We start from the raw sequence: 22,857 nt of genomic DNA, 5'->3' as shown, positions 1-22,857 counted from the left end.
ATCTGCTAGATTGGATTGAGCTGAATTTTAACTCTGAAAAGGCAGCAAATTTGGGCTGTGTCAGGTGAAAATGCAAGAAGCACTGCCTACTTAGCAGGTGTAACGAGACACAGACCAAAGCATTTATGGATTGCTTTCAATTTAGCAGCCATTCTATCTTTAACCACTGACTGCCAGATTTTCAAAGTCTTGGGAAGCTTCATAGTTTAATGATGGTAATAATCCTTTAGGTACATGACCCTTACAGCACCACTTGTGGGCCAGGAGGATCTGGAGCATTTCATCCAATGCGATAAGCCACCCAGTAACCCCCCTCCCCCCCATTCCCCTCAGCAGGACTTCCTAATCACTATCTGATCCCTCCAGCCCAGCAATCCCCTCTTTCACCATGTATTTTCGGCTCTCCCCAGGCACAATGTAATCCAGCAATTGGAATCAGGACCTCTTACACCTCCTTCTCCCCATTTCTTTGTGATGTGGACCACCTGGACTGGAATGACATTCCCACCCATGACCTGGATTGCAATCAGGGCTACCCCCCAACAGTTTTACTCACTCCACCAAAGCATCCACTTGCCCTCGATATTGCCAAGCAGACTTGAAAAGTTTCCATTCAATCAGAGGGTCCGTGGCTCCGAATGCAACTTCAATGCACCCTGCAGTTTAACTCTGAAAGATGTTGAGCGACTCATTTTGCTAGTTTTCCAAACCTCACAGTAGTTCTCCACAAACGCTACAGGGAATTTAAATCCAGGGTAAAGACCAGATATCTGAGTTTGAGCAGTTTTTCTCATCCTGGACTTCAGTTGTGAGAAGTATTAGATATAATTCACAATGGAAAAACGTCCATCGAGATGTGTAGCAGGGTACACTTTGAAGTTGGATTATGCTGCCTTCTAAGGACTGAGTAACAGCAGAATTTTTTTTAAAAGATGTGACAATATAATTCATCTTTTTTATTTGTACCTACAAAGCCCTTGTCATTGAACTTTTCTGAAGGGACTACTGATGAACAAAATATTCAAGTAACAGCACTTAAATCTGATTACAATGGTCTGCAATAAACTTTTTTTAAAAAATTCTATTCAATGATGTCAGGTATTACAGTGATCATCAAGTCTTCATTTCCACGGCGCACAACAAGGGCCAGAGTGTCATTGTTTTTAATTGCTTCGCTCACTTGTTCTGAAGAAGTGATTGTTTGTCCATTGATGCTGATAATGATATCCCGATCTCTTAAACCACCGCTGAAAATAAAGAATTTTGAAGAATTATGTAAGTGCGGTTGTATGTAAATACACAAAGTTTGAAAAGTCAACAATAAGGGCATGACAATTGTGAAAAGAAACTGTATGCAGTGCTGACAATATCATGGGTTTCAGTAGCCCTTTGATTCCCTGGTAAGATTGCTGATTAACCTACTGTAAAAATCAGTTAATTTGGAAAACAAACCATTTCACCACAGAAATATAACCTCTGTCATTTTTGTGCAGAATTATAGTGCAGTGGTAATTGATCAATGGACCAATTAAAAGTAGAAGCTTGAACAGAAATTATTTTCAAGTATTCATTTGCTTTTGCTCAACTGAGTTAACATCTCTATTGAAATGAAGGACACAAAAGAATCTCTAACATGTATTTGTAAGCAAACATTAAAAACTACTTTATTTGTCAAGTTGCTTGTGTCAGAGAATTCAACTCTGCACCTCATGTCACCACTTAGCACTGACAGGTCAGGTACAGCACATCCAGTAAAGTAGAATAAACCTCTGTCGATTTGGCTCCAATAATATGGAGCCCATAACTCACAAATACACTTATTGCTGCAGGTGTCTCTGGACCCACGGACAGACAGAGCCAACCCCAAGTCGGAGAAAAGATCAAACATGGCGAAGGAACTGAACGTCTTCATGGAACAGATGGAGGCAGGGGACCCATGGAGGTTCACACACTCAGGGAGGAGCAGTTCTCCTCTCTGATATACAAATTATATACCAGGATTGACTTTGTCGTCCAGAGATAGTGGGAGCGGAGTTATCTGCAATCGTAATCTCTGACCACGCTCCACACTATGTGGATGTGAGGTTGGAGACGGGCAGGGCACAACACCTCCCTTGGAGGCTGGACACTCCCCTACTGACCGATAAGGCACTTTGCGAACGGATATCACAGGCCAGTGACGGTATGTTACCAACAAGCAAAATGGGGAGGTCTCACCCTCCAAGTTCTGGGAGGCACTGAAAACTGTGATAAGGGGGAAAATTACTTTGTTCAAGGCATGCAAAGATAGGAAGGAGAGGGCGGCTAGGCAACAGCTGGTCTTCTTCATACTGGAGTTGGATTGGCACTACTTATCATCTCCATGCAGGCGGGGAAGGCACCAGGGCCAGATAGATTCCTGATGGACTTGTACAAAATATTTGCGCCAACATTAGCCCCGCACTTGTGGGGGATGTTCGCAGACTTACAAGTATGGGGCACCCTGCCACCAACACTGCCTCAATATCGCTGATACCAAAAAAAGGACAAAGAACTGGCAGAGTGCCGATCCTACAGGCCTTCTCACTACTTAATGTAGATGCAAAGATCCTGGCATGGCGTTTGGAGAGCTGCATGCCAGACGTAGTCGTGGAGGACCACACGGGCATTGTCAAGGGCAGGCAGCTAACATCAAATTTCAGGCGCCTGCTGAACGTGATAATGACCCCATCAGGGGAGAGAACACAAGAAGTGATCATCTGGATGCAGAAAAGGCCTTCGACAGTCAAATGGGAGTATCTCATAGAGGTCCTGGACGGATAGGCTTTGTGCGAGGTTTCATCTCTTAGTGAAGCTACTGTAAAGTGCTCCCATGGCGAGCGTACGGTCACCAGCTCTAGATAATTCTGGCTGCATGAGCAGAAATGCCTGCTGTCCCCGCTGTTATTTGCTCTGGCAATCGAGCCACTGGCGACCGTCCTCAGAGTGACAAAGAGGTGGAGAGGTATTCAAAGGGAAGACAGAGCATAGAGTTTCCCTCTACCCGAATGACTTGCTCTCTACATCCCAAACCCCTGGACCAGCATGGAATGGATAATGAAACTCCGAAAGATGTTTGGAGCCTTCTCAGGTTACAAATGTAACCTAGGCAAGAGAGAGATCTTTCCTGTCAACCAGGAAAGGGTGGGACAGAGCTGGAGACTGCAGTTTAAACAAACCCAGACCAAATTTCGCTACCTGGGGATCCAAACAGCCCACGACTGGGCACAGATTCACAAATGGAACCCGACGAGTCTGGTGGAGGACCTGCAGAGGTGGGGCCCACACCCACTCTCACTCACAGGAGAATACAGGTGATCGAAACGAGCGTGTTGCCCAGGTTTCTCTTCCTGTTTAGATCCATCCCGATCTTCATCCCCAAGGCCTCTTTCAACACATTCGCCAAACTATTCATGGCTTTTCTCTGGAGGGCAAGAGCCCGAGGTACCCAGAAAAGGTCCTACAAAGCAGAAGCTATCTGGGAGGCCTGACCCACCCGAAGGACAGTTCTGCCACTCTGTGACCACCGCAGAATGAGTACAGGGATGGGTGAAGGAACCGGTAGCAGATTGGAAGATTTATAATTTAATTTAATCATTTTTATTGTCACAAGTAGCTTACATTAACACTGCAATAAGGTCACTGTGAAAATCCCCTAGTCACCACATTCCAGTGCTTGTGTGGGTACATGGAGGGAGAATTCAGAATGTCCAAATTACCAAACAGCGTGGCCAGGATTCTCCCGCATTTGGTGGGACAGCCTGACCCCGGCGCCAAGAGCGGCGCAAACCACTCTGGCGTCGGGCCGCCTGGAAGTTGCAGAATCCTCTGCATTTCCGGGGCTAGGCCGGCGTCGGCAGGATTGGCGCTGCGCCAACTGGCGCCAAAGGGCTGGAGCGAGTTGGCGCATGCGCAGAACTGCCGACGTGAGGGCAGCACGGTGGCGCAGTGGTTGCACTTCAGTCTCACGGCACCAAGGTCCCAGGTTCGATCCCGACTCTGGGTCAATGACCGTGTGGAGTTTGCACATTCTCCCCATGCTTGCGTAGTTTCGCCCCCACAACCCAAAGATGAGCAGGCTAGATGGATTGAACACGCTAAATTGCCCCTTAATTGGAAAAAATGAATTGGGTACTCCAATTTTATCAATAAAAAAAGAACCGCTGGCGTGTTTGCTGCGCATGCGCAGGGGGTTTCTTCTCCACGCAGCCATGCGGAGCCCTACTGAGGCTGGCGTAGAGGGAAAGAGTGCCCCCACGGCACAGGCCCAACTGCAGTTGTGCTGGGCCACCATGGGTGACCCCCGGGGCCGGGTTCCCCCCTGCACCCCCGCCAGGACTCCGCTAGCCGCCCTCCAAGCCAGGACCCCCGGGATGGACCGTGTCTATTTCACACCGGCGGGACTGGCCGAAAATGGGTGGCCACTTGACCCATCAGGGCCCAGAGAATTGCCGAGGGGGCCCACTGTTAACGGCCCCTGACCGGCGCGGAGACCCGCCCGAAAACCGGCGCCGGAGAATTCAGCAGCCGCCGTCGGAGGTGGTGGGGCGGGATTCACATTGCTCCCAGGCGATTCTCCGACCCGGCCCTCCCGCCCCTCATCTTTCGGGACTTGTGGGAAGAAAGCCAGGAATCGAACCTGGGACCCTGGTGCTGCAACAGTGCTAACCACTATGCTACCGTGCCGCCCAGAAGAGTTCCTGCATAGCGACGTCCCTCCAAGCCTTAGCCACAGCAGCTTTCCTATCCTACCAGTCAAATACTCAAGGAGCCCATTGGTAATAGCCATGCTCTGGTTGTAGTACCAAATGAGGCAACACTTCAGCCTATCCGAAATGCCCACCATCGTCCCCATCTGCAACAACCACAGATTCACTCATTCAATAATGGATGCCATCTTCGAAAGGTGGAGACAGAACAAGGGGACTCTGATGGTTAATAGAGTAGCGATCCTGGGGAACTCACGGAGAGGTTCCAGTTATCTGATATACATTTGGGTCAAAAACTTCCTTCTCAAGGGAACAACATCATACCCCCAGATACCAGGACATGCTTTAGTGGAAGAACTGCTGGAAGCGAGTGACCTAAGGAAGGGAGAGTATGCAGACAGCTGTGGTCAACTGTTGAAGGAGGTATGCTCTCCCTTGGATGAGAGAAGGAAAAAATGGGAGGAGGAACTAGGTATAGAGACAAGGGAGGACTTTGGATGCTCAGCGCGAACCTCACCCCCACATGAGCAGAGCTGAGCCTAACGTAGCTAAAGGTGGTGCATAGAGCACAACAAACCTGAACTCGAATGAGTGTGTTCTTTCTGGAAATGGAGCATAAATGTGAATGGTGCCAGGGAGGCCCGGCCAATCACACCCACATATTCTGGGCGTACCTCAGACTTGTCAGGTACTGGATGACCTTCTTTGAGGCCACGTCCTGGGTTGTGTGAGTGAGGGTGGAGCCATGTCCGAAAGTGACAGCCTTCGTTGTATCAGATCAGCCAGAACTCCATGGGGAGGGGAGGCCGACACCCCAAGATCACCCGCTGGAGAATCCTGCTCAGCTGGCGATCAGCAACATGAGCCAAGACTGCACACTGGCTGTCCAAATTGGCGGAATTTCTCAAGCTGAAGAAAATAAAATTTGCCATCCATGGGGGGTCGGAAGAAGGCTTCCACGCGTTCACCAACTTGTTTCAAGACCTGTTAGTAGCCAGCAACCATTGGAGCACGGAAGGGGGGAGACCCGGCGAGCCACGGGACAGAGAGCAAAAGGAAAGGGAGTGATGTGGGGGGGGAGAGGACGAAGACACACAAAAAGAACGCGAGGGACAAGGGACAAACCGCAGGGGAACGGTCCAAGGGAAAGCTAAAGCCCAAACCAAACTAATAAGTGCGTTGGCCATATTGGGGATTGTAAAATATGTCTGTGACTAAAGGGAGGTCACGGCCACAGTTGCAGTGAAGACACTTAATTGTAAACATATGTGTTGGGTTTTTTTGGCGCAGTTCTGTAAGTTGCAATTTATGAATTGTTGGACATAAAATATGAAAGTTCAATAAAAACATTTTCCCCAAAAAATTCAAATCCCATTCAAATTCCATGCTGTTAACTCCAAAAAATAGCGTAACAGCTTGCATTACAGGAGGATTTGGTGTTTTGATGTAGGCAGCGAGCGAGCGAGCATTGCTTTATCCAATACAACCAATAAATAGGTTCTTAATACTTGTGTGGATTTCATGACCCTTGCAACTTGTCTCTTGCCTTGTCTTATTGTCTATCCCCTACCTTGCAGCCGGTGTTGCTGGAATGACTTCAAATATGTAAACCCCCGCAGAAACGTCAGGAAAATCTTTGTCACGCATTTTCAAGTCACGCAAGAGACTGAAATTAAATGGAAAATTATGAGTCCTCCATAATAACTGGAAACTGCATACATCAAAATCTTACAGTCTTGCGTTCGACAGTCACAATCTGCAGTCAAATCCAGCAACTTCAGTAGAAGCCCACATTACTGACCGTTGCAGTGAGAAGGATAAAAGCCAGCATAGATAGTTGCAAAGTCACTAAATTTCCATGGTGATTTGGGAATCAATTTCCCTCAATTAGGCTTCGTGATTGCTCCTTTCCCATAATTGCATCAATAAAACGCACCTGATCAACCAAGCATGAAAGAACAGCAGTAGAAGTGCTCGGATCAAGGTAGCAAATTATACATGTCCAAGACGGAAGTCTTACAACAAGTGCTTGAGGGCAGGTACACAACAATTACCTCGGAGTCAGTGCTACCATTCTTATTCCCATATACCTCTTCTTCGGTGAAGAGTTTTCTGTTGGTATAAAAACCAGAATTAGAAAATCCCTGCTGTATTCGAAACGGAAGATCATATTTGCTGATAGCGATATACAACCTCGGAACTATGACAACACGGATTCCTGCTTGGACTCAGTTCTTCAGCCACTAGCAGTGATACTTTCCTCAAGCATCCAGACTCTAGACACTGTGAAGTGTTCAACACTGGGGGAGAAACATCATGCTTGATCTGTTCCTCAAATGCAATTTTCAGCCAGAGCCACTGAGTACAGGTTAAGAAGCTGTGTCGCTTGTTTCATTTTCCCAATTTTTAGCCCACCACTAATTGCACTGCTCTCTGTCCACTGGTAGAATAGCTGGGATCAATTCACTCAGCAGAGACGAGGTGTAAATTAATAGGCAAACGGGTCACGGATCAACTAAAACATTACGACTGGGGATAGAAGGCACCACGGGTTTGTTCAATGAGAAGAATAAAACAGCTCTTCTCTGTGTGCCGCACCTTTTGTGGAATTTGTAAAACATCAGCACACCATAAAAATATAAAGCCAATTTCTTTCCTTTCTGCTGATTTTACAGTTCTGATAATCAAAACCAGTTAAAGTTTTTCCACCTCACAGTCGGTCTCCATCAAAAAACATCAGTTGGAGCAACCAATGGTGTGCAATATGAAAGTCTGTTTTTAATCAGTAATGTGCGATTAATTTCCTAACTCGTACCTTTCAGCTGGCGGTCATGAGATTCTGCAAGGAACTGCTGAATTCTTTTTGCGGGGATTGCAAAAGATATCCCAGCTGTCACCTTAAGCGTATTAATGCCAATGACTTCACCATCCTGTAGTGTAAAATAATTGATAACAAAAATGCCATTTAATGGAGTTGCTTCGCTGTGGAAAAGCTTCATATATTGAACTTTTGATATCTGGAATGGAATTTTAACACCCAAATATGAATAATAATAATCTTTATCGTCACAAGTAGGCTTACATTAACACTGCAATCAAGTTACTGTGAAATACCCCAGTCGCCACATTCCGGCGCCTGTTTGGGTACAGCCTGTACGGGAACTGACCCGCGCTGCTGGCCTTGTTCTGCATCACAGACCAGCTGTCTGGACCACTGAGCTAAAGCAGCCAGTCGGGTGCACTGATAGGGAATTCAAAATGTCCAAATTACCTAACAGCACGTCTTTCGGGACTTGTGGGAGGAAACTGGAATGAAATGAAATCCACACAGACACAGGGAGAACGTGCAGACTCCACACAGTGAGCCAAGCCGGGAATCGAACCTAGAACCCTGGTGCTGTGAAACAAGAATGCTAAGCACTGTGTTACTGCGCCACTCAATATAGGTTTGGGATAGGCAGGAAGTGAAACTGTCAAATATTTAGAACCACAAACCCAACCACTTGTAGTTTTAACAGAAGTGCCACAGGGAGAGGAGTGGTGGTAGGTGACCAACCAGCTCTCAATAAGCAGGTGTCTCATTTAAATATTTAAAATATGCTGCTTGCCTCAGAGTTCTTTGTTATTCCAACGTTTACCAAGACTTGAGTAACCCAGCAGCTAAAGGGAGGTAAGCTGTGCTGCAGGGAAGAGGTAATTGGTTTTCCGTTACTGCCTGTGGGACAGGAGAAGCGGGAGTTGTACCTCCACACCCCTCCCGAACCCTTCCCTCTCAACTCTCTGATCCAGGAAGCAAACTTGTTAACCTGAGTAATCAAACTACCCCGTCTTCTGTTCTCACACCCTCCATGAACTTCTCCCTTCCTCTAATCTTTCAAGGCGACGTCATTGATTTCTTCCCCTATCTCTCAGTGCCACATAACAAATGTGAGAAGGTTTAGAGCACATGTAACAAAAGGGCCTGTTGTAATGCGGATATAAAATTGGCTGAAGAATAGGAAGAAGAGAGTAACGGTCAATGGATAATTTTCGGGCTGGGAAAAAGTTTGTAGTCGTGTTTTCCAGTAACGGGGCACTTGATTTTCCTGTTATAAATCAATGATCTGGATCTCAGTGTTCAGGGGACAATTTCAAAATTTACGGATAACACAAAACTTGGAAATATTGTAAACTCTGACGAGGACAATGTAGAACTTCAAAAGGACAAAGACAAGTTGGTAGAATGGGCAGGTAGGTGGCAGATGATATTCAATATGGAGAGTGTGAAGTGATGCATTTTCAGAGGAAGTACGTGGAGAAGACAGTATAAAATAACGGGTAAAATTCTGAAAGGGATGGAGGAGCAGAGGGACATGGGTGTAGTTGTAGATGTACATAGATCATTGAACATGGCAGGACAGGTGGAGAGACCAGTTAATAAAGCATATTCTGGACTTTATTCATAGGGGCGTCGAGTCCAACAGCAAAGTTATGCTGAACATATACAACACCCGAGTTAGACCTCTGCTGGAATATTGTTTACAGTTCTGGGTGCCACACTAGAGGAAGGATGTTAATGCAATGGAAAGAGTGTAAAGTGGTGCACAAGATCGGTTCCAGGAATGAGAAACTTCAGTTATGAGGATAAATTGAAACGGTTGGGACTATTCTCCTTGGAGAGAAGAAGCCTGAAATAAGATTTGATAGAAATGTTCAAAACTATGATGGGGCCGAATAGGGAAGAGAGACAGTGATTCGCAAAAGAAACAAATATGATGTGAGAAAAACATTTTCATAAAACGAGTGGTTCAAGTCGAATGTACTGCCAGAAATTGTGGTGGAGGCAGGTTCATTTGAGGCATTCAAGAGGGGATTAGGTGATTATTTGAATAAGGGCAAAGGACACAGGGTAAGGTAGGGGAATGGCACTAAGTCATGATGTTCATTATGAGAGCTGGTACAGACAGGGGCTGGATTCTCCACTGCTCGATGCCAGCAGTGAGAATCGTGAACACCGGATGAAGCAAAAATTTGAATTTGCGTACGGCGCGATCCTGACACACTGCTCTGGTCCCCCACTGACGGTGTTAGTGGGGTTTGCACAACACGTCTACAAGCCCATACAAATCCATCATTTGCATGTCAGTAGTGGGTTGGACACTGCATGCTCCACCCCTCTGATGCACCACCCCTTTCAGTGGGTGTGAATTGGTGCAAGTATTTACAAGCGGGGCTTGGGAACCATGGCTGTTGAGGGGGAGAGAGAAGCGAAGAAAGCTCTGGGTTGGCTGCCTGAGCTGCAGGGCATAGTTTCATAACCCAATCGGATCACAGGTTAACAATTGTCGATCTTCCTGAGGGACTAGTGGAATATGAACGTCCATGTAGGGGTCAGAGACCACTCAGCTGGAGCTCGTAGAAGATCTATACATAAAAGCCAGCACAAACAGGGCCCGGAGTTGTTGGGAGACCGAACAAGGACTGGATTGGGAGTGAGTTACTGCCCTGGCCAGTGTACTTAGTTCAATAAATCCTTGTTCCACGACCACTGGCTTCCTCAAGTTATTAAACCAGTGACGAGGACAAAGGAGACTCCGGACTTGCTTATGGAACCGCCGAGCTGCCACAGACGATTACTATCCTGGAATGTATGGACATAGAAGTTCAAGATGCCACTGTTCGGTAAGTTGGAAGCCGACGATGCAAGACTGCAGCCAGTATGCTGAATGCATGAGGTACGTCTTCGAGGCTAACGGTATTTTGGGGGAACACCATCAGAAAGTCATCCTCCTGACCGCCTTCGGGCCCCGGCTTTTGGAATTATGAAGTGTCTCACTTAACCGGCACACTAGACTCCAAATCGTTTGATGGGGTGGTCGCTTTGGTCGCTGAACATTATGACCTTGAACCTTCTGCAGGGGCATAGGTTTCATACGGCTCCAGATGAATCATTCACTGACTTCTTGACCCGCCTCAGGTGAAGAGAAGAGCATTGCAAGTTCGGGCCACCCCTCCCCAAAATGTTGAGGGATGAGCTGGTTTGCAGGATAAACAACAGAGCCACTCAGAGGAAGCGATTTTTGCAGAGCCCATCTTAGATTTAAAACGGGCCATCGAACTGTTACTATCCCAAGAGCACGCAGAAAAAAAATGCAGCAGCCACGACGGTCCATGGACTATGGTGTCCATAGTTTGGCTTGACCTTGGCGATGCCGTTCAGACCAGATCCCCTCCCAAACGGCAGCCCCAGAGGCAATTCCACAGCCAAGCATTCGGCAGCCACTGCAGACGTATGGGCTACCTCCCACGGGGATGACACGGAGAGCCGACCACATTGCTAAATGTGGTCGGCAGACACGTCATGGCCAGAGCTGTCAAATCTGGTGTAGAGAACAGCATCCGTGGTAGCAGCTGAGATTGCATGTGGCCCCTCCGAATGAGGAGGACTGTTTGATGCAACTGAACTGCGTTACTGCCCCAAAGATAGCGCCAATCCAGGTCACATTACAAATAAATGGTCATCCTGTGGTGATGGAAATGGACACTGAGCTGCCATCTCCATCGTGGGCCATCAGACATTGAGACGACTTAGTACAGGGATTATGCTGCTGTCGTGCGACACCAAGACGAGGTCTGCTGAAGGTGACTGTCCTACTACGTCACGGGCCCCACAGGGAAGGAGCATATGGGCAACTTGTAAGAAATTGCTCAGGTGGTTTTCCTAAGTGGGCACCCGGCTAAAGAGGAGCAAGTGTGTGTTTGACTCGTGAGTGGTGACTTGTTTAGGATATCGGATGGACAGGGGTGGTCTACGCCCAGTGGAAGACAAGGTTTGGGTCATAAAGGGGGCTGTGACCCCGAAGAACACCACTCAACTCCAGTCGTTTCTCGGCATGGTAAATTATGATGGAAAGTTCATCGTCAACCTGGCCACCTGATTGGCGCCACTCATCATAATGTTGAAGAAGGACCTTAATTGGTTCTGGAGTACCTTGCAAGGCAAAGCATTTGCTGGGGTAAAAGCATATCTGTTGTCCACACAGCTCCTCACTCACTATGATCCAGCTCAGCTGCTAATCTTGACATATGATGCCTCCTCCTCCGGCACTGGGGTGGTGCTGGCCCACAGATGGGACGACAACATGGAACACCTCATCGCTTTCACCCTGAGGATCCTGGCGGACGCAGAACCATGATATGCTCAAATCAAGAAGGAGAGCTTGGTCGTAATATTTGGAGTCAAGTTCCATCAATATGTTTGCGGAGGCATTTCTCTATTCTGACTGACCACAACCCTTGCTCGGCCTTTTTATGGGAAGATAAAGGAATCCCATCCATTGTATCAGCCAGAATTCAGCATTGAGCACTTCTACTCGCCACGTATGAATATTCATTTGAATACCACCAGGGTATGCGGATTCCCCTTGCCAACATTGCCAGTGACGGCCGCTCAGTTGTGTGCATGGACCCAACGGGATCCGAGACTGGCGAAACTCCGCCACATACATTTGACTGCTATTGAGAAACAGATGCAGGTTGGAGAACAGGGAATAGAATTGTATCACAGTGTGTATGAAGGGGTCAATACCTCGCAAATTTGCTGCCTGGGATGTTGTTTTAATAAACAATTAGCCTTTTGTGCTTTTAAGGAAATATTTTTAGGGTAGAAAGGGACTTAGAACGTCACATTAAATTCAGCATCTGAGGGAAACACCTTCTTCCAGTTTTTCTAGCAGCAAAGCTGTCCTTGTCTCACTCCATTTCTGTTAAGATTAGGGTCTCAGTGTTATAATACTAAAACGTAAACTTTGTTTGAAGACTAATTAGAATAGAGATGAAATTATTCTGCCAAAATAAATTGCCTTAGAAGTACAAATGGCTAATTGTTTATTGAAGATGGTGTCCTATCCAGCCACTTTGCCAATATTGATCACAGCTTCTGATAATAATTTAGTTCTGCTTCCCACACTGCACCACATAACTGCTGCTTGTGCAACTATGTCGCCGCCCTTTCACCACTAACTTCAAAAGCCCTTTCTTCAACCAGGCAAAGCCTACGAGCCAGCCACTCCATCATGAGGCACCCTCCATCTTTCTGAATGTATCATTTACCACAGAAATTACACATTGTCTGTCGTGGTTAACATTCCCACCTCTGCGCCAGACGATTATGCGCTTAAACCTCACAATGGTTAGCACGATGGCTTCATAGCGCCAGGGTCCCAGCTTCGATTCTGTCTGTGCAGATTCTGCACGTTATCCCCGTGTGTCTGCATGGGTTTCCTCCGGGTGCTCTGGTTTCCTCCCACAAGTCCCCAAAGATGTGCTATTAGGTAATTTGGACATTCTGAATTCTCCCTCCGTGTACCCGAAAAGGCGCGGAATCTGACAATTCGGGGCTTTTCACAGTAACTTCATTGCAATGTTAATGTAAGCCTACTTGTGACAATAACGTTTATTAATTAAAATTAATTACGGGAATCAGTCAGCAGCAACGGTTGAGTAACAAAAATATCTGATTTGGGACTCTCCTATCACAACCTCATAAATTTTCAGTTGATACTTTGAGTTCTTGGCAAATGCAAAATAATTTTATCATTCACTGAGCATCTGTTTTCACTCTCAAGTGGATAACAGCAGTTTCTATCATTAAGACGATGCGTTATTTAACAACTTAATTTTTAGAAACTCATTGCACTTCCAAGAAATAGTCATATATTGACAGTTGGCCTGGTTGGACTTGAGCCATTGATGTGACACTTGACCAGTTTAAAACATTTTTCCATGCATCATTCCGAAACTGTCATTCCAAAAGTGATGCCTTTAACTGGAGAGCAGGAAGTGAGGAACAGCAGCCTAATTGATTCTTCTCCCGTGGGAAAATTTGTATTTCAGTAAAGCTTTCCCCATTTCTTTTAAACTGAAGTGTCATTTCATCAGATCTCCTCTTCTGAATGGGGGCAAATTATTTAATGATCCAATTCCGTATGTGCCATTAATTCATGTGAATTAATGGCATGTGAATGACACCAAGAGTCAGCCCAACTATGGGAAGCATTGCAACTCAAACCCAGTGCTGCCCTCACCCAACATCAGCGCGATGATCAGTCCATCAGAGCTTAATGTCATAACTGGCAAAATTCCAACAGGAAAGCCACATGCAGGTCGGACAGTCAATTACTTTTGGTGTTGTAAGCACCTCTGCCACACACCATCCATTTTCACTTCCATAAAACATGGCCCAAATTTAAAATAAAGAAATGCTGCCCCTGAGGAAAGTTTGACACAATTGAGAAAGGTATCAGCAGAATTACTGCTGATGAAAGACCACATGTGGCATCATCTGTGCTGCCCTGGATCAGCTTCTTTAACACCAACGAGAACGCAGACTCAACCTGAATCCTTCCTTGTATGGGGAGATTAATACTTCCATCAGTTTAGTGGACGGGTGTTTGGGGGGAAACTGAAGAGAATATTTTAATATTTAACAAAGAATTACAGGTTTATAATGGTTGAGCTGACTAGAAAAGTTATGCTACATTTCCAAGGATAGGTGATGGGAGGATGTTGTCCCCTGGGCAGAGAATCTAGAACTCAGGGTTTAACCGTTTCAGAATAAGGGATTGACCATCCAGGACTGAGTGGAGGAGAAATTTAACATGCAGGTGCAGAAAGCAATTAGGAAGGTTGATGGTATGTTAGGGCGCGATCGAATGGAAAAGTCTCTAAGTGTCATTTGTGGCGGGTTTTGCTGGGAGTTTTCTGCTGCTGGCGAGTTCCCCATGACACAGGGCACAATTCTCCAGAAAGATTTCTCAGTGTGGTAGCAAACGGGAACTGCCGCGGGCTTCCTGGCACCCTGCCCAGCGAGGCAGGCCACGCTATTCAATGTTAGGCTCCTAGACTCAGTGGAGGCCAGGAGGGATGTCCTGTTCCTCCCCCCCACCCTCCCTCCCCCCGAGGGTCCCAGAGGGTCAGTCATAGGGCAGGCAGTGCTGCCTGGGACGGGATGGTGGTGGCTGTGAGCGCCAGCAGTGTGACCAGGAGGACTGGCCTCCAGTGCCGGAAAAAGGTCAATGATCTACACCTGGCAGCACGAATGAGTAGACACCATTCCACCCCCCCCCCCCCCCCCCCCCCCCCCCGAATGTGACCATCCACCCCTCAACACTGTATGAGACTCCCAACCCTCCCTCCACCCCCTCTCTCCCTTCAACCCCCCCAACCCTTCCTTTAGCCCCCCTCCACCCAAACCACTGTGAACCACGCGTGTGGCTAATGATGCCCTCTACATGTCCCCTCAGGAATCGCCGGGAGAGGGCCCAGACTGGCAGTGGGTTGCCGGACATAAGAATCCTCACCTCCTTCGAGGAGCGGGCCCTGGAGGTGACTGCGGTGGCCGAGGACAGAGCGGTCACCAACACAGAGGTTGGCTGACGTCGCAGAGATTGGCAGATGCCGCAGAGGTGAGGGACCACCGGGCCCCAGCCAAAGGACCTGTCAAATCTGAGTTGTTATTGACTTACTGACTGACCCATCCCTCCCATGGACCACATGTCTATTCTCCCGCAGGTGACATAGGAGCACAGCACTTAGCACTATTGTTTCACAGCTCCAGGGCCCCAGGTTCGATTACCGGCTTGGGTCACTGTCTGTGTGGAGTCTGCACATTCTCCCCATGTCTGTTTGGGTTTCCTCCGGGTGATCTGTTTTCCTCCCACAGTCCAAAGATGTGCAGGTTAGTTGTATTGGCCATGCTAAATTGCCCCTTAGTGTCAAAAAAAAGGTTAAGTGGGGTTATGGGGATAGGGTGGAGTGTGGGCTTATGTCAGGTGTTCTTTACAAGGGCAGTGCAGACTTGATCGGCTGAATGATATAGAAGTGCTGCGGACAGCTGTAAATCTGAATGATTTCATTCAGAATGTGGCTTTTCACCTATTTACTCTCATCAACCCTGCCTTTGCTTGAGCGAATTCATTTGGCACCACAGTCCAGCAGCTGGTCTACTTCAACATGCCTGACTCCAAGAGAATGAATGGGAAAGTCGATGCCACACACACCAGATCCAAGCAGAAAATACAAGCTAAGCTCCACTCATTTCCAAGATAAATAAGTTCGGATGGACATAAAGCTTCCAGTGCTTTCTATTTTTTTCCATGTCCAATAAAAGGCTTCTTTAGTTCCATTAAGATAAGAAAATTCATTCAAAGCTTTATAATGTCCATCTCACCGTTTTGTATATTGGTACTAAGTTTCACCAGAAGTTAAATGACAGTTCTTGCGGAGAGTTTGTCCAAAATTCTAAACATGTAAGTGTCATCGTGGGACATGATCTCCATTTTCATTGTATTCTTGATTAGCATTAATCTCAAAGCCGTCAGTCACCAGAATAATTTGAGATCTTCAAGAGTTAAAAACTTACAAACAAAAAAAAGTTTTCTAAATACTCTATTAGTTAAAAAATATATGTTAAACTGCAGCTCACCAGATTGACAAGTGGTCCTCCTGAGTTTCCATACTGTAATAAAAACAGAACATGGTCACAGGAGATGAGTTTACAATATATTTTCTCTACTAAATCAATTCACAATCTTTGACTCAGGATATTTTAAAATTCAAAACTTTAGTTTTGAAAATTGCAATGTTGAATATTGTAAAAGTAGTCGCGTCTGCTGTATGTTGGATTTTATTTCAAAAGTCTGTAATTTTGCAATAAATGACAAGATTCAGCGAACTAATAACACCCATTGATTGAAAATGGCGAATGTGTAGCCCATGAAAATAACTAATGCTACTGCCTGCGTGAGCCACCATGTTATAATTTGCAATTTTTCAAGGCAAACCAGTTTGGCAGTTTTTAATTTTCTGTTCTCTCAAATTACTTTTCTATTGTGGCTTCCTTTTCTCTTGCAATCCAGGATAAATTGAACAACCCAAGCAAACTGAGTTTATCAGAATGCTTTTGCAATATGCCCATCTTGGATTACTTTGGCTGAGTTCTCATGAAGAGCCCATTTCATTTTTATTTATTTTTAATGTTTTGGGACAGTAGGATGGGGAAACCACAGAGTGTGGATTCTTCAGCCGTGATTTTACATTCTTAACCCATCCTGCACGTCAAAGGACAATGAACTGAGGAGAAAGAAAGTCTGGATCATCAGTCAATCTTGGCCAAGCAAGATTATGCATTATGCACTGAGACATGTTTCTCCCATTCTTAAACTGTATGGATCTTGGCATGCTCCAGAATCACACTTTGCTTACTTGGTCTTGCTTAGCAATAGTTTGCTCTACCAATACTGTCAAACTTCTTTGTTTTTTTAAAATAAATTTAGAATACCCAATTTTTTTTTTTCGAATTAAGTGGGCAATTTAGCGTGGCCAATCCACCTAGCCAGCACATCTTTTGGGTTGTGGGGGCGAAATCCACGCAAACACGGGGAGAATGTGCAAACTCCACATGGACGGTGACCCAGAGCCGGGATCGAACCTGGGTCCTCAGCGTCATGAGGCCGCAGTGCTAACCCACTGCAGACTTCTTTGTTTTCTGGGAACTCAATCATGAGGAATATTGGCCGGGATTCTCCGTTCCCCGATGCCGATTTCGTAATCGGCGATCGGGCGGAGAATCCCTTTCTATGATGAAATCGGGGGCAGCGCCTGTTTTCAAATGCCCGCCTCCTCCAAAACAGCGTCATCGAAGAGCAAGTCGGGACAGTTTCAGGACGTTACCTGAAGGCCCATCCCTGATGGGCCGAGTTCCCGACCGCGCGGTTGACACATGGTCTCAGCGGTCGGGAACACGGCCTGGCGGCTACGGACTGTGTCGAGTGCCGCCAACAGTCGGGCTGCTGGCTGGGGTGGGGGGAATGCCATGGGTGCTTCGGCGATGGCGGGGGGGACTAGTGGGGGGTGGCAAGGGAGGCACTATCTGACAGATCGGGTCCGCGCACAGCTGGCTCTGTTGTACGGCACGACTGCTGCAGGTCATCGCCGTGCACACGCGCCACCAAGGATCCGGCAGTCCAGGCGTTTATATCGGAAGGGGCTTGTGTTTTACGTGGCTTGGTAGCTAGCCCCTCACCAGTTGGAGGATCAGTGCCAGGGCCTCGCCGATTTTTTCCATGTAAAACGCCACGGATCCTCCGGACACAGCCCCAAAATCGGAGAATCTAGCCCATTATTTTTTTTAAAGTCTTTGTTGCTCTGAGTCATCCATTTCCCAGGTATGTGTCTATTGGACAAAGTGCGCATTGAATTTAGAGTAATTATTACTTTGGAAAATAGTTTTATATTTTTTCACATATTCTGCTCTTGGGCCTTACATTGATTATGGCATCTGTCTGAATGTAGTCCATATCAGAATCTTTCAGGCCGAGCTCTTTGCCTCCTCTCTCAGTGGTGCTGACAATCCCTGTCGTCACTGTATTTTGCAGTGAAAATGGACTGCCAATTGCCACCACAAATTCTCCTGGTCTGAGATCTGAAGAGCGTGCTAGCAAAAGCACAGGTAGAGGTTTCTGTTCACAGAGAAAAAGAAGATTAATGCTCATTTTTTAAGCTTTAAAAAACACAGGGTGTGAAATAGTTTGAAAGAAATGCATGGTTTGAAATAAAAGAGCTAAAATGATCAATTTGGGATTGGAGTTTCCACCCTTTGTGTAAACTGCCTCCCAGTTGGCTCAGACTTGTTCTGTATTTGCAAAGAAGGAATCTGTGACTAATTGAGAGCCAAATTGGCCAATTGGACTTTGTAGATAAAATGGGATTTGTAAAACAAAGTACTTCACAGCAAGAAATCTAATGCATAAATGTAAGAATTGCCTTAACATTAATCAGGGAAAATATTCTACCTCCGTAAACTTACTTTTGGGTGTATTTCAATTAATGCTATATCTGACTTCTGGTCAACATCTTTGACCTTTGCTTCATAAATTTCTCCGTTCTTCAGCTCCACTTTTATTTTCTGCTTATTGCTGAGAACATGAGCATTGGTGACAATCAGACCATCTTCCGATACAATGAACCCTGAGCCACTTGCCACAGGGATTTCACGATTAGTGAAAGGCATCCTGCAAAGCAACAAGTAGTAGTAACAGGACACAGTCAGCAAAGAATGGTGCAGTTTTCCAGTACAGCAGGGTTCTGTATTCAGCTTGGTTACTTAATATTCCTTCATCAAAACTTACTCTCGTGAGTAGATCATTATTTATTTCCATGGTGATGGTTCCATGAAAAAGGATAATTTAAACGAGTATGGGAAAAAGAAATGAGACTAAAGGGTTAGCTCTACAGAAAGTCGGTGCAGTGTGAATGGGCAAAGTGTGTTTCTGCACTTTGGGTCATCCTGTACATCTTGGAGAGTTGAAAGTTAACAATTGAAATTCTTTGTAATTTGGAGCAACAGGCTTCCCTAGAAAAAACAAGGTGGCAGTGGGGTATGACAGGAGAAAGCTCAGCTTATTCTCCATTCCAAATGTCTGAGCATTATAACTTCAATGCTGAATGTAATAAATACAGTCCGAGGATCCATTAACTATGATACAATGATAGGCTGTCATAACAATATTTCTGAAAGGATTTGAGAACAGTCATAGAATCATAGAATTTACAGTTCAGAAGGAGGCCATTCGGCCTATCGAGTCTGCATTGGCCCTTACAAAGAACACCCTACTGAAGCCCACGTATCTACCCTATCCCCGTAACCCAGTCACCCCCACTTAACATTTTTTGGACACTAAGGGCAATTTAGCATGGCCAATCTACCTAACCCGCACATCTTTGAACTGTGAGAGGAAACTGGAGCACTCGGAGGAACCCCACGCAGACACGGGGGGGACGTGCAGACTCCGCACAGACATTGACCCAGCCGGGAATCGAACCTGGGGCCCTGGAGCTGTGAAGCAACTGTGCTAACCACTATGCTACCGTGCTGCCGAGAAGTCTCAGTTGAAAGAAGTAACTTTGAAGTACAAAACTAGAACCATTTATGCAGATAGACAATTTTTAAAGGATTCAAGAACAGATGCAGCAGATGTGTGTCATTCTGTGTCTCTAAAGATATGGAAACCAAAAAAGCAAATCTCTGTACAGTTAGGTTGATGACTTGCACTGCATATGAGTACTTCTTTCCATTATCAAATATCTTGTGCTTATTCAAAGACTGTCGTTGTGGACCATAGAAGGAAAGAAAGGTGAACTAGTAACTGATCGAGCACTGCCCTATAAACATTGAATAATTATGCTTGACTCTGGTTGGGCTTACATGGAGAGGTTTCATCACATAGCCCCCAACCAACATTCCCTCTTTTTGGTGTTCTCAGATGTATTTAAATGTGTGACTCCTGATAAAGGATTTTGTGCGGTCTCCCATGTCGTGTACGTGACCAGTTTAGAGCAACTCCATCCAGCTCTAGATGGTACCTGGTGGAAATTCCTCTTAAATGGGAGCTCCCCTTTAACTGTGCCATAATCCCTCATGACTCTATGCATAATTATTGTCATGAGCTATCACCTTCAAAGATGTCATGACGTTCTGAACTGGCACTATTTGAGTTCAGCCCATTTAACATTTAGGTCCAGAGGACAATTCAGGAAATACAGATCCACTGCAGAAAATATTGCTTTCTGGGCAGTGATTTGATAAACATGGCTAAGTCACAGACTTTCAGTTACTCGGCCAGAGTGACATTCTGACCAGGGGATCTTTTACAGATACTGAAAGGGGGCACCTTAGTAGCTATGCTTCTTGAATGGTAGATTATAGAAAAGATCGATCAAAATTGTGCTGATGAAATTTTACAATGCAGCAATCTACTCGTGTTACTTTAGGTCCTGCCCACATCTGCCACTTTAGCTTAGAATGTGGAGAGGTTGAAGATGTATGAGAGATTTTATGACATTTGAGAAGGACACAATTTCTCACAAATGTTGACGAATATCTTGAAACTTTGCATTATGATTCCAAAGCTCCCATGAATGTTGAGATAAAATGCATTTAATTGAAGGCTATTTGGAGAAAGGAGCATAAAATTTCTTCAGAAGTTATAATTCAGAAAGTGACAGCTTTTTTTTCTTGCCACAACAAAGTACTTTCTGACCTCTTCCTTGTGTAAGCCTATGCATTCTCTTTCACGTCACTAGAAAAGACCATGAAATGACCACCTTATTATATTGAACAGTGAGAATATCCAATTGCCAAGTACATGCATATATTTTACTGTAATTTTAAGTAATTTTCTCTCACCTCCTTAAAAGTTCAAGATGAACCACAGCAGGAGCAATTTTCTCCACCACGTCTGCGATGAAGTTAAACTTGAATCTCATACTGTCCGGGTGCTGGTGACCTAAACTAAGCAATTTGTTTTCATTTAGTAAACGATTAATAACATAGGTAGTCTGTCACTAACTTGACGGGGACAAAGAGGATTGTATTTCACCTTTGAATGGAGGGTGTCAAAACCCTTGTGAGCTTATTGGGCACTGCATTAGAACCCCCACCATTTAAAAAAGTCTCTACTTGTTTCCTTCAAAGGCTGAAGTCTTCACATTTTCTTCTTAAACTTGAAGAATATTCTATTTCTTTTCTTTTCTCATATTGGTATCTAATTTGGAGCATGAGCATTGGATCAGAGAACATGAGCCTCAACTCAGATTTCCTCATAAACCTTGAAGTCACAGTTTTTCATGAGCTATGAAGGGGAGGCATCAATAACGGGCAAAATGGGGCGAGGAAATAAATCAACTTGTAGCATCTTTTGCACATTTCCTAGCAGTGGCAAAAGTCTTTGAAACATCTTGAGCACAAGAGAATAATCAATGAGAGGAATTAAATGAAGTAGGCCAGGAGAACAAATGGAAATGAGAGGAGGAAGAAACTTAAATTACAAAGGATTTATGGAAAAAAGAATTTCACTCGTGTGCAAGCTGAGACAACTGAAAGTTGTCGAATTGCTCGGGAATTGAGCTGCATTTCAAAAATGAAGAAATCTTGCTTCACTGTTGGCATTCACAAAATGGGAATGGCTGATGGATGAAAAGTAATGTATGCCCTGCTCCAATCACGAAGGTCTTAGATTCCTTTTTAAAAATCTACAGTACAGTAAAGGAAAAGTTACTATTTGTTTTTATGTCTGAGACTCAGATTTGGAGTCTTGCCAAACGTAATCATGACATGATCTGAAATCCTAACCATGCTGCACAGTAAAGTTTGGACTGATCCGAGAGCTTTGGGTGTGCAATCTCATGTTTGGGTCCATTTTTTTCTAAACAATGAAACAATCGCATCAGCTGTGTCATATTGTTGCTTCTGCAGTTCACCTCAAATATTAACTTGGCTGTGCAGCACTGGTGATCAAGTAAGGTTATGCATGCTTCATAACAGAAGACGACAGAGATGGTGACAGTGCATCATTGAGGAAGTTGTGTGAACTACATCATTACACAACTGCTCTATACTTACAGGAGTCACCTATCATGGCACATTTCTCTGGAGTGTAGGTTCTAATAGGGTGGCACAGTGGCACTGCTGCCTCACAGCTCCAGGGTCCTGGGTTCAATTACGGCCTCAGGTGACTGTCTGTGTAGAGTTTGCACTTTCTCCCTGTGTCTGCGTGGGTTTCTTTCGGGTGCTCCGGTTTCCTCCCACAGTCAAAGAGTGCAGGTTATGTGGATTGGCGATGATAAATTGCCCCTTAGTGTGTCCTAAAGGTTAGGTCGGGTTACTGGGTTATGGGGACAGAGTGGAGGCATGGGCTTGGGTAAGATGCTCTTTCCAAGGGCCTGTGCAGACTTGATGGGCCGAATGGCCTCCTTCTACACTGTAAACTTTATGATTCTTGCTATGTTTTGTTGCACTGTGCAAAAATAAGTTCTCAAAGGGTTAATCAAATGACAATTAACAATGAATTGAAGCCAAAGTCATTGTTGTTCCAGTACATTTAATCTCAAGTCCCATTAATGTATACCAGCACTGCACAGTTATGTCTTGGTATTCGATTTTGAATCCAAGAATAATATTCCTTTTGATTTCAGACTCAGATGAAAAATAATCTGTTCAGCTAAAACCTAAATATAAAACTCTTAGATGTACTCTGACCTGTTTGATTCTTAAGCTGCTGAAGTACAACATGAAGTGCTGAAAATCAAAACA

At 45.3% G+C, this 22,857-nt stretch overlaps 1 protein-coding gene and 1 long non-coding RNA gene across 2 annotated transcripts in view; one reads left to right on the top strand and one right to left on the bottom strand.

The window, feature by feature from the left end:
• The window catches only part of LOC119957495, a 195,886-nt gene that overhangs the window by 22,127 nt on the left and 150,902 nt on the right, over positions 1-22,857 (top strand). The gene's annotated exons all lie outside the window — the stretch shown is intronic.
• Positions 942-22,857, bottom strand: part of LOC119957493 (serine protease HTRA1-like) — a 28,829-nt gene continuing 6,913 nt past the window's right edge. Inside the window, exons 2-9 of the mRNA XM_038785596.1 lie at positions 20,953-21,052; positions 18,574-18,778; positions 18,032-18,226; positions 16,192-16,224; positions 7,543-7,657; positions 6,782-6,839; positions 6,298-6,393; positions 942-1,247 (exon numbers count right to left, since the gene is read on the bottom strand). Coding sequence (XP_038641524.1) covers positions 1,082-1,247; positions 6,298-6,393; positions 6,782-6,839; positions 7,543-7,657; positions 16,192-16,224; positions 18,032-18,226; positions 18,574-18,778; positions 20,953-21,052 — 968 coding nt within the window. The 3' untranslated portion in view covers positions 942-1,081. The remainder of the gene's footprint in view (positions 1,248-6,297; positions 6,394-6,781; positions 6,840-7,542; positions 7,658-16,191; positions 16,225-18,031; positions 18,227-18,573; positions 18,779-20,952; positions 21,053-22,857) is intronic.

This window comes from Scyliorhinus canicula, chromosome 26 (assembly GCF_902713615.1).
Source record: "Scyliorhinus canicula chromosome 26, sScyCan1.1, whole genome shotgun sequence".
NCBI classification, from domain to species: Eukaryota; Metazoa; Chordata; class Chondrichthyes; order Carcharhiniformes; family Scyliorhinidae; genus Scyliorhinus; species Scyliorhinus canicula.
Note: the sequence above shows the minus strand (reverse complement) of the source record. Positions and strands in the feature narration are given on the sequence as shown.